The following is a 23,534-nucleotide window of genomic DNA, read 5'->3' on the forward strand; positions in this document are numbered from 1 at the left end:
TCTGGTAGTGTCGGTCAGCAGCTGCAGAGATGTTACCACTAAAAATAGGAAATTTCCCTCCATATTTCCCATCTCCTGTTTCTATCTCTGCAGAATGGAACAGGGAATCTGGCATGCCAGTAACACTCCCCCAATGTGATTTTCATTGTAGCCCCCTCAGTTCCCAAAAATCTCTCTGCGGTGGCTGAAGGGAACAACACAGTGCTCATCTCCTGGGACAGTATCTCTGGCCAGCAAGATGACTGCCAACTGTGGCTGCGAGATCCCAGGAACGGCTCACTGCCCCAACAGCACACTGTCATCAAAGGTCAAGTGCAGCACATCTTCCAGGGGCTGATCCCGGGGAGGAACTATACCATCTCCTTGAGCTGCATGGCTGGGCCTTACTGGAGCAGCACCAAACCCTTGGCAGTGCCAATAGGTGGGTTTGATCTTCTGTGGGGCTGGGAAGAATGCAAGACTGGAAGAGGGAAAACATCTGGTTGCCTCAAGGCTAGAACAGCCCTTGGGGGTTGACAGCAGGGTGGGAAGTCTTCATGGTGGAAGATAAGGGAGACTAGCAAGGTGACCCTCTGGTAGCCATCAGCCCCCTGAGCTTTCCGCAGCACAGAGATTCCCCATCAACCAATGGCCTGGCAAACTGTGAAGCAAAGTGGACTCTGCAGAGCAGATCTGCAATGGTCTAGTTCTCTTACAAGACACCTCCTTCCCATGCCCTGGCCCATTCACCTTGTCTTTTGGCCCTGAGCACAGAAGGCTCTTGAGCCACAGATGTCCAGCTCTGCCCTCTCCCATTGACCTAGGGACCAGCAGTACAGGGCCATAATGGCTCTGGGGTGATACATGGGTTGGTGCTGGGATTTCTCTGATCCAGTAAGTTCAGAGCCTGTTGTATCCAGGGCTCTCTCTTTTGCAGAACCAAACCCAGTGGAGGATGTGCAATGTCTGCCAGAGTCCAGGAGTCTCTACTTGAACTGGACCACCTCTCCTGGAGATGTGGAGACCTACGAGGTGGTGACAGAGAGACTTTCTGATGGACCTCCCACCTCCAAGTACTTCGTGAGTGTCCCTAGGAGTGAGGCCAGCCTGGAAGGACTGAGGCCAAACTCTTCATACCGAATCATTGTGAGCACAGTGGGCAAGAACAGGATGAGGAGCCAGGTCGTAACTCTGCTGTGCAACACAGCAGTGGAGGGTGAGTCCTCTTATTTCCTACAGCCTATCCACAGACCCCCAGGAGAAGACATCTGGTGTTGCTAATAAGACTTGGGGACTTTTTCAGATATCTGTGAGCCCCATGTGGTCCTTCACTGGACTGCAGTGGGGCAGGGCTCTGGGGTGGTAGTGCTGGGGACACTCACAAGCTGAGTAGTGCATGGTAGGTCTGTGGGAGCAGGGACACACTAACAGGCTGTGTTTGCTGGATTCCTCTTCCAGCCCTGCCTCCACCCCTGCGAGCAGACATCTTCCAAGTGGAGGCCAGCTCCACAGTTATCATTTCATCCGACCTGTTCAGTGAGGAGAATGGCCAGATTGAGTATTATGGTGTCATCGTTACCACTAATGACTCATGTAAGTGCCCCTGCACATCCTGATCTGCAGTGGCTCCCTGGAGGGCAGCAGTTCCCCTGGACATCATTCTGGGGCTACCAATGTCACTTTGTACCTTCCCCTCCAGTGCTGAGGCCCACCCAGGAAATCATGTCCAGCACATGGTATGACCACTATTATGGGACAGAGGACTCCTACTTGGCTGTACTAATCCCCAATCCCTTCCATCCGAGCCCCGGGAGCTCCCCTGAAACCTGGCCCGTGCCAGTGGGAATAGAGGAGTGCGGCCAGTCCAGGGCAACATGCAATGGGAAGCTGAAAGCTGACAAACAGTACAGGTAAGAGATGTCACCATCCTTCCTGGAGGGAAGGAGCTGGAGAATTAAAGGGACTGCATGTGTCCCCTGCAAGGTGCCACCATCTCCCTTGCCCCAGCCTCACCCTCATACTCACCAGGCCTCTAACAGTAGAGCCCAGGGGTTGCTCTACCAAGCAGTGTTTGAGGAATGCAACGGCTGAAAAACCAGAGAACAGTGTCAGTGGGCAAGGAAAGGGAGAGCAGAAACAAAAGCTGAGGCTGACAAGGGCTGTAAGTGCTGCCTCGGCAGCTGACCAGATGTCCATCTCCAGGGTAAGAACAAAACAGCCGCACTGGCTTAGACCGGCTCTTTTTGACCCCATCTCTTGTTGCTGTCAGCAGCCTCAAAAAGGGTTTAACAACAGTACAAACGTACTAAGATACCCCTTCATCCCCTAAATACTCTCTCAGCCACCAGCCAGTCTGAGAGTGTTTACCAGCCCTTGGTGCTTTCCAGCAGAGAGCTGACATTTTCTCTCCAAGATCTACTTCCTGCACAGAGGATGCAGACAGCTAATTCAGAGTCTATCACTGTGTCAGTAGCCTGCTTACTGTGATTGAATAACATGTATTTAATTGTCCAGTCACTCAGGAGTAGGAGATCCTTTTGCAGCTTTTCATAGCTTGCTTTCATTTTGATTGCCGTAAATAATATGTATCTTCAGTAAATTGTGCTGCCTTTCTAGTTAGATCATTAGGAGTGTGGTAAAAAGCACAGACCCCTCCAATGGCCCCTCTCCATTGTGAAAGTTAACTCTTGTTTCCTATCTTTCAGCAATTTATTTATCCACAAGCTCTTATCTCTTATGCCATGGTATCTGCAGGGCTCAGTTTCCAAAGACATCCTGACTCCCAGCACATCAGGTGTGGGGTGCTGCCAGAGGGAGCTCACACTCAGCTCCACAAACTCTTCGCTGCTAAAATCCAAAGCTGATTTTGAAAGTCCTAGCTTGCATTTAGGCCACATGAGGATCTGTTCCTCTGGGTTACCTGTTCAGAGGACAAGGAAGCCAGGTCTGTGGGGAGCTGTGATACCTGGTGCACACATTGCTTGGAGGAGGAGGATCTAGGACAGAGGAAGAGAATATCCCACAGCCAATTGTGTGTGCCTGAGAAGGGGTGTGGGTCTGGGCTCAGCTCTCCCAGCTGAGGTGCCCTCTTAGGCCAGCTCAGCTCTCACAGTAATTAGTGGATTGACATTAACTGAGAGAGTGACTTGGCCCAACTTGATTTTCCCCCCGTGCTATTATCTTTCCCTATTTCTGTCCTGTAAGAGAGCAGCAACCTGTCTCCACAAATAACCCCTCAGAGAAGAGCTGTTTGCTATCTGTGCTTTCTGATGTTTTTTCATGTTCTCCTAAGTGCAGCAAAGGTCCAAGAGGCAAAAATGGGAGGAAGGACCATTTCCACACATTACCTAAATTTCCATGAGAAAACAAGCCTCTTCTAATATAGCATTTCAAAACAGAGGCAGCTGTCATGTCCATTTGGGTCTTCTGGTTGCTGACTGCATGAGTGTTGTGATCAGTTCAGGTTTCCCCTGATTGCAGGGCTCTGCTTTACCATAGGTTCAGCATCGCTGCCTTCACCAGATATGACCCAGTAGCTCCTGCAGTGTCATTCACCACATTCTTAGGTAAGATGGAATCTGTATCTTGCAGCCACTTTGTCATCTTCCCTACCTGGTTGTGCAGGTAGAGATAATTAATAACAAGCTAATGGTAGGACAGAGGGGAGTTCAGGGGCTGCAGTAAATGTTGTAAATGCAGTAAATGTAGCCATTTACTGGCTCTGACTTCTGTCCATTCTTTCTCTTTTTGACTTCAGCTGCTGGAGCCAGTGCAGATGCAACTCCACTCCCCCTGCCAGTCATAGCTGGAATTGTCGTGGGATTTCTCTTGACACTCACAGCTATTTTTGCTTTAGCCTACTGGAAACAGCTCAGAACAAAGAGGTGAGGGTAAGCCATCTTTTACTGAGTGGGTGCAGGTTGAGAATCTGAGGCCAAATCTCACCTTCAATGCCAGGCCAGGAGAAAGAGCAGTGAGAGGTTATAAAATGAGCTTTCAGCAAACTGGGACACCCTCTAGTTGGAGCTGTGCCTGAGAATCACAGAGCAGGCACAGAACCAAACACATCAGGCAGAGGGGAGCTTCCTGTGATTAATTCACAGGACCCTACAAATTTGCAAGGAAAAGTACATAATAAGAGCCTTGTGCTCACAGGTGCTGTGAGCCAGCAGTTTGCAATATGCTTGTAGCATCAGTCCGTGCAATGCAGGGAAGAGTAACATCTGCACTTTGCTTTCAGAACCAAGAAGAGCAGCCTGCCCCAGGAAATGGTGACTTACAGCTTGAGGTGAGTGCTGCTGACTGTGCTCTTTTCCCCTCCATCCCCATTGCTTTGTGTCAAGGCAGGTCCCAGACTCCTTTATCTACCTCTCATGCTTTGAATCAGGAAAAATCAAGCTGCTGTCCTCTCTTTCCAGTTGCTTTTTAAATCCCAGGCTCTCCCATGCTCAGCATTTATTGCCTAGCTCCATTCCAATTCAGTGGAAGTGGAAATGCATTGTCCACACCTCCTCTGCAAAGGTTTCTGCAGTGGGGGAATATGTTCATCCTCCTGAAATCCCTCCCAGTACTTAGATAAACAATGCTCTGCTGGACCCACTTCCCTGAACAATGGAAAAAGCTATAAGCCATCCCTGTGCATGTACATCTAGGTACTGCAGGTCTCAAGACTGGGCTGTCTCATTGGCCGTGTGGCTGGCCTGCCATACCTCTCAATAGCTAAGGCATATTTTCTTCTGGACTTCATTTCATGCAGAAATGTCCATCGGCCAATCCCCATACAGAACTTCAAGCAGTACTATGAGATGAAGACAGCAAGTGGTAATCATGCTTTCTTCCAGGAGTTTGAGGTAAGAGAACACTCCTGCTAGGGATAAGATTTAATTTCCCCTCTAGGGCGCTGGTTCAAATCCAGCGTGGCTCAAATGAGGTTGTTATGCCTCAGCTGTTGGGTGGCCTGTACAGACTCCATGTCTCCAGGGCAAATAACCCACCTCTCTAGAAACCCAACCACACTGCTGGACAGTCTTGGAGGCCAAAGACTGGATGGACCAAGTGAGCAGGTAATTCTCTTGCTGAAGACCTGGTTTGTCCAAGTTCTAGTAGAAGTACATGTTGTGTGTGATAGGAGGTGAACTAACGCTGTTGACAGCTGATGATGGACAAAACTAGGGGTCCCAGGCCTGGACTGGGGGCAAAGATGCTGAGTGGTGTTGCAGTGAGATCCACCTTGGCAGTACTGGAAAGGAACCTGCACCCAAAATGAAGGTATAGGGGCACTCTCAGAACTGTTGGACCAAACTGTGAAGTTCATCTCAGACTAGCTTCACTGGCTCCCATAGCAATTTCAGTGCAAACATCTGTAGGGTCTGATTTGCTCTACAGCCAGCCCCTTTGAAAGCCCCACCAGTGACTGAGGCAGAAGCACCACAAGCTATTTAATTTTTCTCAGCACAAAATGCTTTGAGTTTCTCACAGATTTCAGACTTCTGGGAGGCTTTTTTTCCAATAACTCTCATTGTTGTTGTTGTTGTTGTTGTTGTTGTTGTTGTTGTTGTTATTTTTTAATTCCAAACAATGCTGTTGGAAAAGGCACAGGGAAAAGCCACCAGCGGCTCAGAGTACATAGGCTATGCTGGGGAAAGTGTAGAGCAGTTCCTTGTGCATGGGTGAGCCCTTTCCTGACCTCTTGAAACACCAGACAGAGATGTTTGCCATTGGCATGGAGCTGGTTTGGCCAGGAATGATCTGTAGGGACTCCTATTGTGCTCAGTTTCTCCCTTGTCCTGCAGGAGCTGAAGGAAGTTGGAAAGGAGCAGCCAAAGGTGGAGGCCGAGCTATCTACCAACATCTCCAAGAACAGATATCCCCACGTGCTGCCCTGTAAGTGCTGTCTTCTCTCTCCTCCTCCCCAGGGGCCCAGTGATGGGAGTTCATGCTGTAACGGACAGGGAAGGGCTTACCTTGCAGCACTGTAGGGTTCTCAGTTCCTGGGTCCTCTCCTGTTTCTCTCCTGGAAGGAGTCTTGTATGGCTCTTCAGTTTCCCTTTTCCTGGTGGAGACTCAAGATTTAAGGGCTGAGCCACCACCCTCCTCAGCTCCTCCATGCAGCTGTTGTGCAGCTGCTGGGTGAGCCCTGCTCAGGGAGAGTGTCCCAGCTACAGGTGAAGTGGGAACCGTGAATATCCCAGGGTGCCAGATGACAGGCCAAGGAGGAGGAGCTGCTCTCAGCCATCCTCAGACTTCCCTGATGGGCCTCATGATAATAGCTCCTCTTTATTATCCAGCAGGGTGTCTGGCCGGAGTACAGAGTATCACAGCTGTCTACATTCATGGAGCTAGGGGAGCTGCTGGGGCTTGTCCAGATGTGTTATTCCTGTGAAGGAGCTGGCCATGTCTTGCCAAAGGGCTGCCTTGGGGAGTCATGTTTGTTTGGTCTCTTTCAGATGATCACTCGCGAGTCAAGCTGAGCCAACTGGGGGACGATCCACATTCAGACTATATCAATGCCAACTTCATGCCTGTGAGTGCCCACTTGCCTTCCCCAGGCACAGAGACAGCACAGGGCCACAGAGCACCAGCGGAGAAACTCTGCCTGGATTCAGGTCATGAGGGCTGGTGGGCAAGAGCTACCACTGAAACAGTAGCTGGCACAGGCTGTGGCAAGGTCTTGGGAGTTGGGCACAGATGAAGAGTTGCCTGCTAGCTGGGATTGATGGAGATGAGGAGAGATGATGGGTGATTGCTGTGAATGCATAGGTGTCAGTGTGGGGAGACTGGCAAGGCCTTCTGCTTTCTCCTTGAGGACTATCCACTTTCCAATCTCTCCCAGCTTACTGCCCCATCTATCTGTCTGCTCTTTCTCCTTCTGGTCTGTACAGCTGCATTTGAACAACCCTGGACCTGTGCCCATGTCCCCCGTCTGGGGGGTTTTCCCAGGTAACAGCCAGGGGCCCACAGCATGCATGGGTTTGTGGATTTGCAGTGCATGTGTGTGTTGAAGGGACAAAGGCAAAGAATCAGGCCTGACACCTTGCATGCTCACCTAACCTCAAGTAATGGTTGGGGAGCACAAGAAAGACCCTGGTCTGTCTTTACCTGGTTAAAGATGGATTAGGAACTCCTTGGAGGGAAGTGTGTGGGGGGGGTTGTATCTTTCATTCCAAATACGTAGTGAGCATGTGTTGGGGAGCACACACTTCCTGTGTGGTGGCACCTCTGAGATCACCTGCTGGGGTAACTGTGCCCACAGGGGCAGCTGGGCTGAGGAAAATGGGTATCTGCCCGTCTACCACAAAGGCAGACCAGGTACTGACTCTGTCCCAGGGCAGGACCCACCTGCCTTGGGAACTTGCCAACTCTTTGTCTGGCTCTTGCTTAGGGCTACACATCCCAGCAGGAGTTCATTGCCACTCAGGGGCCCCTGAAGAAAACAATAGAGGACTTCTGGAGGCTGGTATGGGAGCAGAACGTCTGCAACATCATCATGTTGACAGTGTGCATGGAGAATGGGCGGGTAGGTCTGCACTGCACCACAGCCAAGCCATGGGTAATGAGACCTGTACAGGTCCATTTTCTGGAGGGGGCTCTGGGATCCAAGACAAGGGGATGTGGAGGAAAGCTGTGCCAAGCTCCTGGTGGGAAAGGGAACCACCCTTGCCTGTTCCCCACAGTTCTGCCCCTGATGCCCTGGCCTCCCCTGCAAAGGGGTCTCCAGTTGCTCCCAGAGAGCCATGAGGTGACCCCTATGGGTTAGCTAGGCCTGTTCTTCCCTGCACTGGCCTTGCTGTGACCATGACCTGCTTGTACTTTAGGTCCTCTGTGATCATTACTGGCCATCAGAATCTGCCCCAGTATCCTACGGGCAGGTCCAGGTCCACCTGCTGAAGCAGAGCAGCTCTGAAGAGTGGACCATGCGTGAGTTCAAACTGTGGCATGTGAGTAAGAGCCCAAGAAGACAGACTCAGCACCCCATCAAAGCCTGTGGGTTTGCTAAGGAGAGAACCTGCCACTGAATACAGTGGTATTTCTCCTTGTTCGTAGACATCTGGAACACTCTCCTTTCTCTGCCAGTAGCAGGGTTCAAGGCCTAGTCCCAGGGGAAACAGTCTCATCTCATTATTTGCTAACACAGAGGTGTTCAATGTGTATCGTTCCCTCCTTCCTTCCCACTGGCCTGCCATCCTTGCAATGGGACATGACCGGGAGCTTCAGGGAACTTTGCCTCCTGGTGCTAAACAGCTTTCAAGAGGGCACATTCCCAGAGTAGGCAAAGGCAAGTCTCCTCCCTGCCGCCTCCACACAACTCATCATGGTGGGGAGCTGTGGAGAGAGGCCAGGTCAGTAGGAGCCATGGAACAGTGCAGCAGACTCAGCGTCTCTCCCAGCCAGATAACAGCCACATGCATAGAGCTCTGGCACCAACTCTGTGCAAAAAGACCAGAGCCAGCCAAGGGATGATGAGCTTTTCCCACATTTGCAGCCCCAGGATGGATGAGAAGAGGCAATGAGTTGTTGTCATGACCTCTCTGCAGCTCCAGTGTGGACATGTCCAAATGCTGTTAGCCAGCCCCTACAAATGGATGTCCCAGGATCCAGCACTCCCAGAACTGCAGACTGCATTCATGCCTGTCCTGCCAGGTTGCAGGCTAATGATCAATGTCCCCTCCAACAGGAAGGCCTCCAGACAGAGCGGCATGTGTCCCACCTGCACTACACGGCGTGGCCTGACCATGGGATCCCAGAGTCTACAACTTCTATTATGGCCTTCAGGGAGCTAGTCCGAGAACACATCCAGAGCGCCAAGGATGCCGGGCCGACTCTTGTGCACTGCAGGTGAGGCAGTCTTCTGAGGAGAGAGGGCTGGTGCAGAAGGCAGGAGGGGAAAATAGGAGAGAGCATGGGAGATGAGATCCCTGCTCCTGCATGAACCCATGACCCCCTTCCTCCCAGAACCTATGCAGGGTAGGGATCATGAGGAGGGAGAGCAGCATCTGGGGAACATAGCTGGTCTGAAAAGTCTCCCTGCTTGGTTGATGGGGATTACAGGGGAGCTTGTAACCTGCCTTTCATCCCAGGGGACTGGGAAATCTGAGGATGTTCAGCACCCTCTCAAGAAGGTTTGAATGGTTCCTCAGCCCCAGAGCCACACTGGGGCAAGAGCTCCAGGGTGCAGTATCTGGGAGCCATTGCTAGCAACCGAAGGGGAACCCATCAGTCACAAAGTCCAGCAAAGTTAATCAGTTGCTGTCTGTGCTGTCTCAGTGCCGGAGTGGGCCGCACTGGCACCTTCCTTGCCCTGGACCGTCTGCTACAGCAGATGAAGCAGGAGAAGATAGTGGACACATTTGGTGTTGTTTACACCTTGCGGATGAGCCGTTATCAGATGATTCAAACCCTGGTAAGCCATCTACTTTCTCTTCCCCAAGGCCTATAACTTCTTAGTATAAAAGCCAGCAGGGCTGGCAGGCATCAGCCAGCTCCAGCACCCCCAGGCTGGTACCTAACCTGATGCTGTGTCATCTTGCTGCTCAAAGCAGTGGCATCCCCCTCGGTCAGTCAGCTAGCGTGAAAATTGCTCTTCTTCCATGGGGATCTCCAACAGCTTCATGCCTTGCTAGACCCACACCAACAACATGCAGAGTCTCAGAGCCCTCTCAGCAGGCTCAGAAAAGCAATCTATGACCAGAAACAACCAAGGACACCTAGCAACAGGATCAGGCCCTTTACAGACGATTCTTGACCCACACCACATCATTGGCCTATGATGCTCCAAAGCCCAGTTGATATTTGCAGTCCTCAGGATGGTACAAAGTGTCAGTACTACCCTTCATGTGAGATAAGAGACCCAGAGAAGGGACCCGGGGTGCTGAGATTGAACTGGTCAGGGGTTTTGGAGCATGAATGTAGGACATATTCTGCCCACTATGTAGTGCCATCCCCACCTGTTCATGCTGTCTGTGTGGTGCAGGACTGCTTTACACTGTTGTCTGCCTTTGCCTTCCAGTCCCAGTATATTTTCCTGCACAGCTGTATCCTGGACAAGATCTTGGAGGAGCCACTCCTGGGTCTATCAGGAACAGAGACGTAAGGGTCTTCAGCATTTTGCCTGCTACTCTACCCACCCTGATCCACAGCCCCTTCAGGCAGCAAGTTCAGATTCTGGTGTCAACTTGGTTCTAGGACAGGAGGATTGGGCAACCCAGACAACCATCCCACCCTGTGTTTTGGGGGGGGTCACCCTGGGGCTGGTTGTTCCCTGCAGTATGTGGAGCCCAATCCAGAACTGGGTAGGAGTCACTGGGCACACTGAGAGGGCACAGGAGACTTCATCCCCTTTTCCTCCAGTGGCAGAAGCATACCAGTGTGTTGGGCTGCACCCATGCCACAGCTGTACCCTGCAAAGCTGCCCTGGGAAGGCATTTATATCAGTCTCCAAATCCTCAGCCACAGGACTGCACTAGTGTTGGGTTCAGACTGGAAGGGCTCATGGCAGCAGGGTGGCCTTGGGATGTCCCTTCTAACCGAGGCCATGAGGAGGCTGCAGGGTCAGGCTGGGCCTGGCTTTGCCTGCCTGCCTTGTAGTCTCTGAGGCTACATCTGGAGGTCCTACATCTACACGGTCAGACTCTCTCCTCCCTCACTCAAAACAGGGTGGATTTGTCTATGCTGCCCCTTGTGATTGCGTTCTGGGCTCTGCTACACCTGAGACCTGGCCTTGCCTGAGGGAAAGTAGGCTAGCATGAGCCAGAGCCAGGCTGGTGTGCTGCAAGGGTCCAGGCATATGAGGGGTGGTGATCTGTCTGCAGCCCTGTTTAGCTACTGCGGACACAGCATGGATGCTGCTGGGCTTGCTCAACCTCATCCTTACCCCAGTTTCTTTCCCCAGGTCCTGCCCCATTCCACTCAAAAGTTTTGCACAGCACTATGCCCAGAAAGCAGCCAAGTCCAATGTGGGCTTCCTGAAGGAATACGAGGTGAGACCTGTCCTGAGCAGGGCTGCAGGGAATGCCACCACAGCCACACAAACCGAGCGGGAAGTGGGGAGTGTTAGTCCCTGGCCTGGCTGGGGTACACCCAAGAAGCACCTTCCTGAGTGGATCCCATGCCTTGGTTTCCACCAGCCTGGCTGTTCTGGCCGTACCCCCTTCCCTCCCTAGCATTGCCTCTCCGGGCACACGGCTCCCTAACACATCCTGCACAGAGCAGGCACTCCCAGACCCCGTGGAGGGTAGGGACCTGCATGAACACCATTACCCTACAGGATGGTAGCAGAGAAATGCAGATGTCTCCTGGCAGTGCAGGCCAGACCTGGCAGCCCACCCCACAGAGGCTTGGCTAGGTGGTTACATAGCCAATGTATCCACCCCTCTGCTGAGGCCAGGTGTCCTCAGGAGCCCACACATCCTCCTGACCCTCCTGACCCATCTCTGCTCACTGCTTTCTCCACCCTCTTTCACTGTGACAGACCCTCCTGGAGGTCGTCAAGGAGGAAGCCAGCTCTGCAACACCATCTTCAGGCAGCCAGCAGGCACGGCCCTCTTCCAGCATCCTCCCATGTAAGTGCTGCTAACACCTCACAGCCTTTTTCCTCCTTTACCTGCGTGGAGCCAGACTGAACCAGGACCAGAGCACTGCAGTACAAAAGAGTACAATGACACACTGGCATGAGTGCACCACAAGGTTACCAAGGTGGTCAGGGGCTGGAACACATGACGTATGAAGAGATGTTTAGAGAGGTGGATTTGTTTAGCCTGCAGAAAAAAAGGCAAAAGGGAGAGCTTATTGCCATCTTCAACCACCTGCTAGGAGGATGTAGAAAAGATGGAGACAGACTCTTCTCAGAGGTTAACCCTAGAAGGACAAGAGGCAACAGGGACAATTTGGAACACATGGAAAATTCCAACTTCATATAAGGAAAAAAATTCCCATGAAGGTGGTCAACACTGGTCTGGGGACCCAGAGAGGTTATGGAATCTTCATCCTTCGGGATATGCAGTACTCAGATGGACAAGACACTGAGCAACCTGCTCTAACTGGACTTGCTTTGAGCAGGAGATTGTCATAGAGACCTATGGACCTTTCCACCAACAGGAAAGGGTCCCCTCCAGCATCTCCAGGAGAAGCTCTAGGGCTGTGTCTAGGGGATGAGTGTCCATAAGGTGAACAGGAGCACAGCAGAGGGATAATTCTTTTCAGAGAAATGGAGAGATAGGAAGATGGTTGATGGATATGTGCAGCTTTGGCAGAGTCCGGCAGTCAGTTTGCAAGAGCAGTATGAGTGCAAAGCTGCCCTGGCTCTCTTCATATTTCACATATTTTGCAGATGATCGCTCCAGAGTCAAATTTTCCCGGCTGGAACAGGGCACTTTTTCAGGTCTCCTTCAGGTGTGGCGTATCCCGGTGAGTTGTCCCTCCTCCCAAAAAGCTGCAATACCCTCTTCAATGCCTGGACCCTGTCACTTCCTTTTTCCATGGGTGGCAGTGCTGCTCCTCACTTCTTCACCCAACTCTTGCACTCTGCTGTCTGTTTCCTGCACTGTTCCACCAGCTCCATTGGTCACTGCTGTTGTGTCGCTGTACATGGTGCTCTTGTGGACAAGAGCATCACCTCTGGGGACTGAGGATGAGTCTTTTTCCTCTCCCCAGGTTGGCCCATGCCCACTTCTCATCTTCAGTGCTTTCTCCTCTCTCTTTGCCTCCTGATGTGTTGAACTTCCCATCTCTTCCTGACCTCTTTCCTTCAGTCACTTGGGATGCCTGTATTCCTCTGTCTCCCTTTCCAACTGGAGAGTGACTTTCTCATTCCCCACCCAGGGCTGCAGTTCCAGCAGGGATTATTTGGCTGTCCAGGGGCCTGACAAGGTGACCATGGAGGAGTTCTGGACCCTGGTGTGGGAACAGGATGTCCACACGATCCTAACACTTCTCCCGTGGCACGAGAAGGGGGAGGTAAGGTGTTGTGCCTACCTGCACCTTGGTAGAGTGGGAACCTGTTTAAAGGAGCTGGAATCTAATGTAGCTCAAAAACTTAAACTCCTTTTATTGTGCCCTGAAGTTTGGATACAGAACCAGCTTGACTAAAACTGAAACTTTTGTATGTCAAGATGCTCTTGCAGCATGTCCCAGGGGACAGAGGTTCGGTACTGCCCATCGTTGGGTCCATGGGCTGGGTCTTTGGACTCAGCTGCCTCTCCCCCGCAAGTATTCTTCAAGCTGCACCTCAAGAACACCCCAAGGACAGCAGCTCCTGCCTCTCTCCACCTGTGGAGGGACAGAATGGAGGAGATGGAGAGCTTCCGCTGAGCAGAGTCCCACTGCCAAGGAGCTCTGTGTTAATGGGGAAGTTGGCTGCAATCTGTTGTTGTCTCCAAAACTCCCCTAGGCTGCAGCCAGGAGATGAACTGACATGCAGTGATCTGGGAGGTGGTCCCAGTCCAGTCCCATCACACACCCCTAAAATGGTGACTGATCTGAAATATGTCCACCATCAACATGAAGCCCAATTTGCTGTTGTGCACAGGTCCTAAGTGAGGCATGCTGGCCCCTGGAAGGAGACTCTCTCTGCACAAAGATGCTGACGATCCAGCGTGGTGCAGAGAAACCTGTCTCACGATGGAGGTGTATCCAGTTCAAAATGAAACATGTACGTGTTCATGGGGGTAGTCTGACTCCCACTGCCTGGGGTGTTCTTCACTGCTGGCAAACAAGTCTAGAAGGACAGGGGCTCAAGGGTCCATAGAGACTGGGCTGAGCTGCTAGAGCAAAGTGCCAGTAGCCCATGAATGCAGGAGGGAATCTAGGATTCCAATATCCAGAAGAACATCTGTGGAGCAGACATAGGAGAGGCACAGGAGAAGCCTTGGAGGCTTCTCCCACCAGCTGGCTGATAGGACTTTCTGACCCCTTTGCAAAGACCCACCCAGTTCTCAGTCTTTCTGTCTCTTACTCTCAAGGGGCAAGGTAGGATGCCAAGAGGGAAGGACAGCAGGTTCCTAGATATACCAACCCCACTAGGCAGATGGTAGGCAGTGCCCCAGCAGAGACTGTTTGGATAGCATTATAGAACCTAGCACTTCAGTTCACAGAAAGCATCTGGCAGGCCAAGGGTTGGAGAGCTGGAACCCTTCTGCATCTAAATCCACCCTTCCCTCCCCAACAGCCATGACAACTTTTTATGTCTTACCAGGAGAAGAAAGCAAAGGAGAAGCAGGTGCAACAGTTCCTGTATACACTCTGGAGCAGCAAGAAGCAGCCAGATGTCCAGAGCCTGGTGGAGTTCCTCACTGCTGTCAGACGGTGCATACCCCACCGGAAGAAAGCCAGTCCTCTCATCCTGCACTGCAGGTACGGTGGAGCAGATTTCTGCTCTGCCCATGGGGAGTCCCCAAGAGCCAGTACCCACCAGGCTGCACAGCACCCTGGTATGGCCACCAGCAAGCCAGTGCCCTCCACCAGAGACCTCAAGGTTTTGGGACATGTTGAGAGAAGGTCTGTGGGAGACAGGGAAGCTCTGGAGGTCAGACGAAGCAGTGCTCTGCCAGCGCTATGGGAGAAGGGAAGGCAAACTGTGCTGGGTCAGGGTCAGGGGTGGGGGGAACAAGCATTCCCAGCTGAGATGCCTGGGCCATCCCTGGACCAACTGTTGAGGTCCTGGGAGCAGCCCTGACGTCCTCACCTACTTGTTACCAGGGAGAGCTCATGATCCCTCGGGAGCCAGCATAGCTGGCACACTGTGCCCAGCATGGTGGAGCTGGCTCAGGCAAGGGATGCACGGCTCAGCAGGGCAGGGTAGGCTGGGTCTCCAGGATCCTTCAACAGGCACTTTGGGGCTCCCATCCTCCTGGTCTCCCCAGGGGTCCCTGTAGTCTACACCAGTGCTCACAGACTCCTATCCCCACTGGACACAGTTGCTGCATGTTCTCATGGGGCATCTGACTCCTGGCCTACTGCCTGCTGCCAAAGAGTCTTGGTTCAGCCTGGCCTGGAATCAGTGCCTCTCCCCTGTCCCTTGCAGCGGTGGTGTGAGCCAGATGGGGACACTGATTGCCCTGGATTGCCTGTTGCACCAACTGAAAGCTGAAAGAAGTGTGGATGTCTATGGGGTGACCCTCCAGCTGACGAGAAGTTGCTGTCTCATGACCCCAACGCTGGTAGGTGGGAAAGAGGGAGAGTGGTAGGCAGGGAATGTCCTGGTCAAGCAGCAAAGGGGGAGAATGGGACATTCCTGTAGAGCTGCTTGGAGCCGAGCAGGCTGTGTGCTGCACGTTCCCACTCTATGAGTGTTGCCCATCACCTGGGATCCATCCGGTCTATGCAGTGCCTTACTCCGTGCTTTCCACCCATGCTGCAGCTCTGCCAGCTGCTGAAGGCTAAGCATGCTGTCTCTTCCTAGTGACCCCCTAGGAATAGGCTTTCTGTCTCTTGAGTTATGGAGCTAAACTATATTAAATATCATGTGAGTTCATGATAAATGCAAGCCAGACACTTTCCCCATCCTGCCCCAGAAAGCATGAACCACTAATTTGGTCCTATATGGCCAACTCCTGCTCACTCTGGGCCCCTGGGCACAGCTATCAGCCCAGATACCCAGAACCTGCTGGGTGTACTTTTTCCTGCCACATGCTCTGCCACCCAGACCCAGCTCCCAGCTGCAGCCTGCAGCCACAGATGCAGCCACCTGGGAAAAGGTCGGCAGGACACTGTGACATGTTTGCAGCTGCCCTGTGGCAGCATGAGCCACAGGACTGTGGCACTGTTTGATGGTACTGCAGTCAGGCCCTGCCATGCCAGCCCAGGTCAGCCATGATCCATGCCTCCCGACATGCTACTCCAGATAGGCACTGCTGGCACAGATGCCTTCTGGACAGTGTTTTCATTTATTGCGACCACTGAACAAGGCAATGTGGCATCCCTGGAAACTCTCCCCGCAAGGGATAGCAAAACTGGGGCAAATCTCTCTGGGGTTTCCCAGCTGCAGAGCTGCCTGCAAACAGCTAATCACATTCTTAATTAATATGAACCACGCACGTGGTGGGAGCTGGAGGAGGGCAAAGCCTCTGCTGCCCCTGCTTTGGAGCTCCTTTGTATTTCAGCAGTAGTCTTGCCGAGCAGAGACACAATGTGCCTATGAATGCACAGCAAGCACCGATCAAAAGCCACTGCCCCACTGAGGAGGGAAGGGCCGGCAGAAGCAGCTGTCTCCCCACCTTGCTGTGAGCAGTGGTCGTTCTGATCCCAGCATGCCCTGTTCTGGCCAGAAAAGGACACCCAGGGCTTGCCTCCAGCACCATGCCTCTGCCACGTGGCTGCCAGTCTCCTCTGTCACCATGGGGACTTGCTAGGATGCTGCCTTTATCTCTGCTGTCATGCTTGGGGCATCAGCTGGTTTTTGGAGGTTTTAGTAGCCAAAGAAGGGGAAAATGAACCTCTGAGTGATTGTTCATGTATAATCTCAGGGTGTTTAAGCACCCCCAACTCCAGCACGCGATGTGTCTCTGGGGATGCACTCTTACATCTCACCAGGGGTTGAGTGTGCCCAGTCTGAAGCCAGTCCCAGAATGTCACTCCAGATTTCTCAGTCAGTCCCAGCTCATTGAAAACATGCTCTAGTGACCTGGAATCACAGCCATTCTGTGATCCGAGGCTGTCCCAGTAGTTCAGTGGGGCTAAAACTGCTGCTAGCAGGGGAGTAGGCTCCTCGTGACTTGCAGCTTAGCCAGTGTATTAGTGAGGTGTTTGGAGGCCCCTCTATCAACTGCCTAATCCCCCCTTCCTGGCTACCATGTGATTTCGACCCACAGCGTTTGCAGGCTGGCCCTGCCCTGCCCTGCCCTTCGGCTTTGTACATTGAGCACAACCTCATTTACCTTTCCCACAACTTCAAAGGGGCCTTTCCCAGATTCCTACCATTGCAGTCGTCAGTCCTCACCCCAACCCTCACATGCCCAGCACTTTCCTTCGTGGGCAGTTTATAGCATAGTATTGTTTTGGAGCAGCCTGATGTTTGGCCAGAATATCTCATACCAACTCTGAAAGGGTCTTGGAATCTCTGGACACACATTTGTGCTGATGGATAATTTTAGCCACCTTAAAAGTATATAAATGATGTAATTAGACTTAAAACACCCAGATCTTTTTGTCTGCCTGTGGGAACTTGCAGAGATCTAGCCTAATCTGCTGTCAACCCTTGAGTCGGGTGTGCTGGGGCAGAGAGAAACTCTCTGCTCCATCGATCTTCACCTGGCAAGACTCAGGTCACTGCCAGACTGCTTTGTGCACACCAACAAGCACCTTGCTTGCTACCCTGCTGTATCACTGGAGTTGCTCTGCAGTCTTGTTTTGGATACAAACCCCATGGCATATGCAAAAACTGCCAGGGTGGTTTGAGGAAGCCAAATCACTGTGTTTCTCTCATGCAGCAGTGGAATTTGCCTTCAGTTTTTACAAATGGAGATGATGAAGCTGCAGGGAAAAAACACAGTGTATCTAAAGCTCCAGGCCTGATTTTTCCTTTCCAGGCAACTGTGGTGACACAGGACAGGCTTGGACCATTTGGGACAGTGAATCTTGTTCTGCCATCAGATACTGTTAGCTAATCTCCTTCATGAAGCAGTTGTAGGCACTTTTAAAGCCAACTGCAGGGTTAGTCCTGCAATCAGGAGGCCTGAATCCCCCTGTCAGAAACCTGATTTCAGAACCACTTTTCTCTTTTGTAGGACCAGTACATGTTCCTGTACACCTGCATCCGGGACATCATTGCTCAAAAACAGCCCTAAACCCTCTCAGCACTTCCTGGCACCATCCTGGCCTCTACCTCTGTGGGGTCCTAACCAGAGCCAGAAGCTGTGGAGAGAGTACTGTGGGACTCTTGGCACAAATGAGCTCTACACCAGGAGGGGACCCACCTGGATGCAGTCACTAATGGGTCCTACATGGATCACAGGTGCTGGCAGAGACATCAGGTCTCCTGAGGAGACTCAGACAGTGCTGTCCTGCCACGCACACTGCTGCAGCCCCTCAGATTCCTGGTGCCTGGAAGGTTTATTAACCTAATTGCAGTGCATAGTCCTGCAGTGCTCTTGCCCCTCGGTACAGGAGGGATAACACTCTCTCCCTGCAGGCCATGGCTCCAGCAGGCTGCTAATGTCTGATGAAAGCCCTTGGCTGCATAGGCTATGTATGCATCTCATAGCACCCATGGGCACAGCGTGCTCTGAGATGTCAAATGTTTCTGTTGGCAGAGCATCCTGGGAGCAGACCTGTCTTGGCTGATGGATCAGTGTTAGGTACGAACAATAAACAGCCCTAGGAAAGAGTGTGCTCTTAGAAGTGGTTTGGCTTTCCTGGGGTCCCAGAGAGATCCAGGACTTCCCTTGCTGCAGCAAAGTACCAATTCCCAAAGAGCAGCTGTGTCCCTATCCAGGAGGGCCACGAGCAATGGCCTGGGTGCCTTCAGCCAGTCCAGGCACTGCAGCGTGTGGGTGTACATGTAGGAGCTGTGGCTCAAATTCTCAATGCATTAAGAAGAGGGGGAGCTGCTGATATAAGAAAGACTGGTGCTCATCCCCCCAAACAGAGGAGAGATGAACCGTGCATGGAACAAAACCCACCAGTGGTGTTGGACAAATCCTGTGGCTTTTGTTTACTAAGTGTGGCCCAGAAATCGCAGGTGCTGAGCACAGTTAGGTCTCAAAGATGTGTGTAGATTCAAGCTTTAGCCTACTGTCCAATAAACTCTTATTCAAGGTGTGCAGTGTCCATTGAAAGCTGAGAAATGTTTATATCTGTGTGTGCCATCATGGTTTATGATGCATAAAACCCCCAATGTTGTCAGTCTCAGAAGATGTCAAGAAGGTCTGTGAAGCTCCATGATGTGGGAAGTGGGGCCAGATCCCAAATACAGTGAAGATGTGAAGTAGGAGCCACTGCCCTGAGACAGGATGTAAGCAGGAGCTTCATGGGGGGCAGAGAAGCAGGATTACCTGAGGTGGGTTTGCTCCCTGGAGCCTGGCAGCCAGCGTGTGGGGCTTGTGTGGCCAGCCCCCCACCCTGCAATGGTGTTTGTGTGGGGTGTCAGCCCATAGCCTGGGGTACTTACAGGGGCAAGACTACCCTTGTTTGACCAAACACAGCTAGGAGGTTCTCCCAAGAGCCTGGCCAGGACTAAATGCTGGGAAAGGGGCAGCTGCCAAGGTTAAGGAGGGGCAGGAAGTCCCTGTCCTCTCATTCCCATTTTCCTGCAATCAGAGCTACCCTGTGGCTTTTAGAGTCATTATGCCTGGGGCTCTGCTCAAAGCCATATTCCCCGCGGAGAGGGGCTGGCTCTGGCTCTACGGCTTGTGGCACAGGAGAGGACAGAAGCCTCACAGTGGGATAGCATTCCCAGGGCCTTCTTGCGGGCTCTGCAGAGCTGTTGTCTTTCATGGAGCAAGAGCAGAACAGCATCCACACAAGACAACTTGCCACCACCCCCCCAAATTCATCCTTAGCTCGTGGCAGCTGGCTGATCAATGTGGAGGGGTGAGTTCTTCTGGCACATGCCCCCACACCACCTCCGGTCCCAGTGGGGTTCTGTTCAGCCCAGTACTGTCCATCTGCCTTGCCAGATGGGCTATTGCACTAGACCCTGCATACAACTCCTCAGGAAAGTGCTTCTGTGTGTCCATGCAGCCCCAGCCATGGACCCCAGAGACAGACGCCATCCCAGGTCTGATGCACGGAACCAGGCTCATGGCAAAGAGTTCCTATGGGCATCAGCTCCAAGCTATCAAGAAGCAAGTGAAATCCATGGTGGGAGGCATGTTACTGTCTGCAGAGCTGCCCTACATCCAGGAGCAAGTGAACCCACAGCCCTCCTATCTGGCCAGTGCAACACTGTTCTCAGCAGAGGCAGCAGCCAAGGTGAACGTGTGGACATCTGCAACTAAAGCACAAGCTGCTCTGTCAGGCATGAAGGGACCTTCCCCATAAAAGGGAGCGGCATAGGGCAGAGAACAGGAATTTTTCACGCAAGCTGGCCAACAGGTTTCACCAGGCCAGCTCTGCATGGCTGCGTCAGTGGCACAGCCTATTGCTGAGTTTCATGTCCCTATCTAACAGGAGGCCGACCTGGTGACGACAATGAATTTACAACCTTCCCCCCACTGCTGCTACGGAGTCTGGAGCCACAGATGCTTACAGAGGGTGTCGTGGGAGCTGTGGTTTGGATGAATAATTTTCCAACCCTGCAGCTCAGAGCCACGAAACCCAGAGGGGGAGAGAGACAAGAAAACAGTAAAACAAAACAAGCCTCCAGCTTGGGCCGCCCAGCGAGTTCTGGACCGTGCTGTGCTGTTCTTCACATTTAGCCTGCTCCAGTCTGACAGTGCCCAGCTACCACCCTCCTCCACTAGTCCCCGTGCAGAGGTCAAGACCCTGGAGATGAGAAGGACTGTGTGTGTTTGGATCCCCTGTCCCTACACCCTGGTCCTGAGGCGGCCAGAGAGGGGCCAGACTGGGTTAGTAATGGCAAGGGAGAGAAGAGCAGGGGTACCCAACCCACAGACTCCTTGGGAGCCACAGCCAGGGGAGCCTGCTGGGACTGCTGAGGTACCTTAGCACCCTTGGTCTCACAGCCTCCCCATTCACTGGTGCTGACACTCTGCCCTAACATCTCCTCTGTCCTCTGCTCCATCCAGGACACAGAGAGTCCAGCAGTTGCTGCCCCTTCCCTCTGACACAGTAACAAGGCATTGCTTCCACCAGAGTGAGCCCATGGCATCCTGCCAGTGCAACCATACCCATTACTGTTCTGAGCACTGCTGTGATATTAGGTGTCTGGCACCAGATCATGGCTGCCCTGACTGTATCCATGCTGGGGTGAAGAGTCCCCACTGCTCCCTCAGTTGTGCTGGACACCCTCTTGTACATGAGCCACACCAGCACCAGGGAGCAGCAGAGTTGCAGCCTGTTCCTTCCCAGGATCTCCAGCATCTCCTCTCATCAGCTACAGCTGTCAGCCACATCCTGGAGAGCAGACGCTCTGGTGCCAGACAGATTCAGACAGGGCAGATTTGAACTGTGAGGGGAATTCCTCCTGGGACAGCCCACTAGGAGGCAATGGTTGCTCCATCACTCAGAGGTAAGGTTCCATCCTGAACACCCTGCACTTGCACATGCTGGGCTTGGCATGGCCTCAGCTCCCTGACCCACTCAATGCAGGGATTTTGACCAGGGAGGCAAGTAAGACCTCCAACAGATAGGATGCTCTAGGTCAGGGGTCTGGTCCTGCAGATCCTCTACACCTCTGTCTCTCCTCCCTGCAGGGCATGGAGCCACCAGCCTGCCCCATGACATTTTGTAAGCAGCCTTTCCCAGACTAAAGAGTTAAAGTGCATCCAAGGCACCTAGTATTCTGTGCCTTGAGCATCAGGGAGGGACCATCCCTGTCCTTTTATGTGCAACTCCATTGGCACCAGTCTTTCCAACTAACAGGGAGCATGGATGCCTTCAGTCCCTGGCCTCCCTCTGTCCAAGTCAGACAGCTGGGCAGCATGCAGGGCACCAGGACTTTGTGCTTGTTTTCAAGTGTTTGCATTTACATTTTGGAAAGCCTCTGGAAGCCTTTGCTGGTCCTGGACTCACTCACAGCCTGGCTGTGGTATTTCAGCCTTTGGATGGCCCTGGTGGGAGCATGGGCACAGGGAACATTCCTCTGGCCTTTGCCCTTACACATAACCTTGAATGGCTCCCTGGGGCATTCCCTGGGCTTACAAGAAGTGCAGACACATCCAAAGCACCAGACACTTGGATCCAGCTACATTTAGCCCATCCCTACTTGTTTGGGACGTTTTCTGCTCTCCCCAAAACCTGAAGGCCCAGCTTCAGGGTCACTTAGGAGAAGCTGGGGCCTGTGAGGAAGTCTGGAGGGCCAATCTTACAGACAGATTTTGTCAGAAGAGTGACCGGCCCTTCCACAGAGGTGTCATAGGAGAGTTGGATGAGTGCAGACCATCCACCACCTGGAACAGACCAGCAAGTCCTGAGACCACCTATTTTTCTCCTGTGTCCCAGTGCCTTGTGAGATTGCCTTGGGCACTCTACATTTCTTGCCTTCCTCTGCAAGCTCTCCAGGAGGCACTGCCTCTCTATTGCATTTTTCAAGCATGTAGCACAGTGGGGTCTTGGCTCCTGCTGTGACCCTAGTAGTGAAAAACAGACAGCATCTTCATGGTCTGCCATAGGGCTGTTTTCTCCTGGAGCTCAACAGCCAAACCAGGATTCTTCTGGGAACATTCAAGGGGTGATTCTGAACTGTTTAAAATTCAGAAGGGCATGAACAGAGGGCACAGATGGTTGCTTCATGGGAGCAGGGTAGAAGACACACTTGCGGGTTTGTGCTAGGGCCCCTGGGTCTGACACACGCTGAAGATAGGAGTACACAACCTAGAGCTCTTTGGCTCAGCTAGCACAATCTGTCTTCAGCTTGGTAAGGTCCTCAGTTGAATTTCCTGGATGCTGACACCAGGGATCACTGAGGGAGCATTGGCAGCACCTTGAGAGGACTGACAGCACAGCATTACCCACCACTTCCCTTCCCCTCTACAAGAAGAGCACTACTGAGTGATAAGGTCCATTTCCAGCGGACTGTCCTGTCCAGGCCCATAGAGTCATTCTGGTTCTCCAGGAGGGAATATCACCACCCCTTGCTAGGTTTTAGCAGCAGCTCTGCCCCAGCTATACCTCACTCCAAAACAGCTCTAAAAAGCCTTGCCAGCCACATTCCACAGACCAAAGATTCAGTCTGGCATTTCTGCTCTGATTCACAGAGAGGATTTGACCAGCACTGATACCCAGTGTCCCAGCACTCCTCGGGTCCAAGACTTAAATCCGGAGCCAGGCCATCTCAAGCATATTGTGTCTGAGTGAATAACACATTTCTTTCCCACCACTCCTGTCTCTTCTGTGCCCCTGACTTTGCAGTAATTGTACTTGCAGTAGCTTACACTGGCCAGACCTTGTTCCCCAGTTAGGCTCTATTCTAAATTTTTCCAAGGTTTTATCTGATTTGAAGCAAGCTGTAGGAAGACTTTTAGCAATGCACTGTGGAGGTAGCAAGAGAAATATCACCTAGAATGTCACTTGCCATGCAGAGGTACCACTCGCTAAAGTGTCGTGCTTGATCACAAACTCCTAGCATTTGATACCAGAGTTTGAGTCTATTCTTTAAAGAGATATCCATGTGAATGGAGGATGCAGCAGAGCATTTGGGGGATTCTGAGTGGATGAAGCAGTGTGCAAAGGTAGCCACAGCATGTTACCAGCTCGGGTGAGTAGAGAACGATGCTCGGATTGCTATAGAGCTGATTTCTTCTCATCTTCCAAATCTGCAGCCTGCCACTAGAGGACAACACACAAACACATGTGAGCCTTGAAGAAAAACACATACATTTACATTAATAGGAATGAACTGGATCTGGAGTTCCCACTTCCTTTAATAAGGGCATGATACAGCCCACACTGCTCACAGCGAACTTCAATTTAAATGAGAACTGGCTGAAAAGTGACACTTCCAC

The 23,534-nt window shown here is 52.2% G+C and overlaps 1 protein-coding gene across 1 annotated transcript in view; it reads left to right on the top strand.

The window, feature by feature from the left end:
* The window catches only part of LOC106500244 (receptor-type tyrosine-protein phosphatase V-like), a 36,436-nt gene extending 17,707 nt beyond the window's left edge, over positions 1-18,729 (top strand). Inside the window, exons 17-39 of the mRNA XM_013961962.2 lie at positions 152-421; positions 917-1,195; positions 1,438-1,572; positions 1,679-1,889; positions 3,478-3,545; positions 3,737-3,863; positions 4,220-4,267; positions 4,736-4,829; positions 5,772-5,862; positions 6,426-6,502; positions 7,361-7,495; positions 7,794-7,916; positions 8,654-8,814; positions 9,244-9,379; positions 9,986-10,065; positions 10,868-10,955; positions 11,447-11,537; positions 12,305-12,381; positions 12,796-12,930; positions 13,502-13,624; positions 14,168-14,325; positions 14,996-15,131; positions 17,697-18,729. Of these exons, the coding sequence (XP_013817416.2) occupies positions 152-421; positions 917-1,195; positions 1,438-1,572; positions 1,679-1,889; positions 3,478-3,545; positions 3,737-3,863; positions 4,220-4,267; positions 4,736-4,829; positions 5,772-5,862; positions 6,426-6,502; positions 7,361-7,495; positions 7,794-7,916; positions 8,654-8,814; positions 9,244-9,379; positions 9,986-10,065; positions 10,868-10,955; positions 11,447-11,537; positions 12,305-12,381; positions 12,796-12,930; positions 13,502-13,624; positions 14,168-14,325; positions 14,996-15,131; positions 17,697-17,756 (2,903 nt within the window). The 3' untranslated portion in view covers positions 17,757-18,729. The remainder of the gene's footprint in view (positions 1-151; positions 422-916; positions 1,196-1,437; positions 1,573-1,678; positions 1,890-3,477; positions 3,546-3,736; positions 3,864-4,219; positions 4,268-4,735; positions 4,830-5,771; positions 5,863-6,425; positions 6,503-7,360; positions 7,496-7,793; positions 7,917-8,653; positions 8,815-9,243; positions 9,380-9,985; positions 10,066-10,867; positions 10,956-11,446; positions 11,538-12,304; positions 12,382-12,795; positions 12,931-13,501; positions 13,625-14,167; positions 14,326-14,995; positions 15,132-17,696) is intronic.
* The last annotated feature ends 4,805 nt before the right edge of the window (positions 18,730-23,534 follow it).

The sequence above is a fragment of the Apteryx mantelli genome, chromosome 25, assembly GCF_036417845.1.
Source record: "Apteryx mantelli isolate bAptMan1 chromosome 25, bAptMan1.hap1, whole genome shotgun sequence".
Taxonomy (NCBI): Eukaryota; Metazoa; Chordata; class Aves; order Apterygiformes; family Apterygidae; genus Apteryx; species Apteryx mantelli.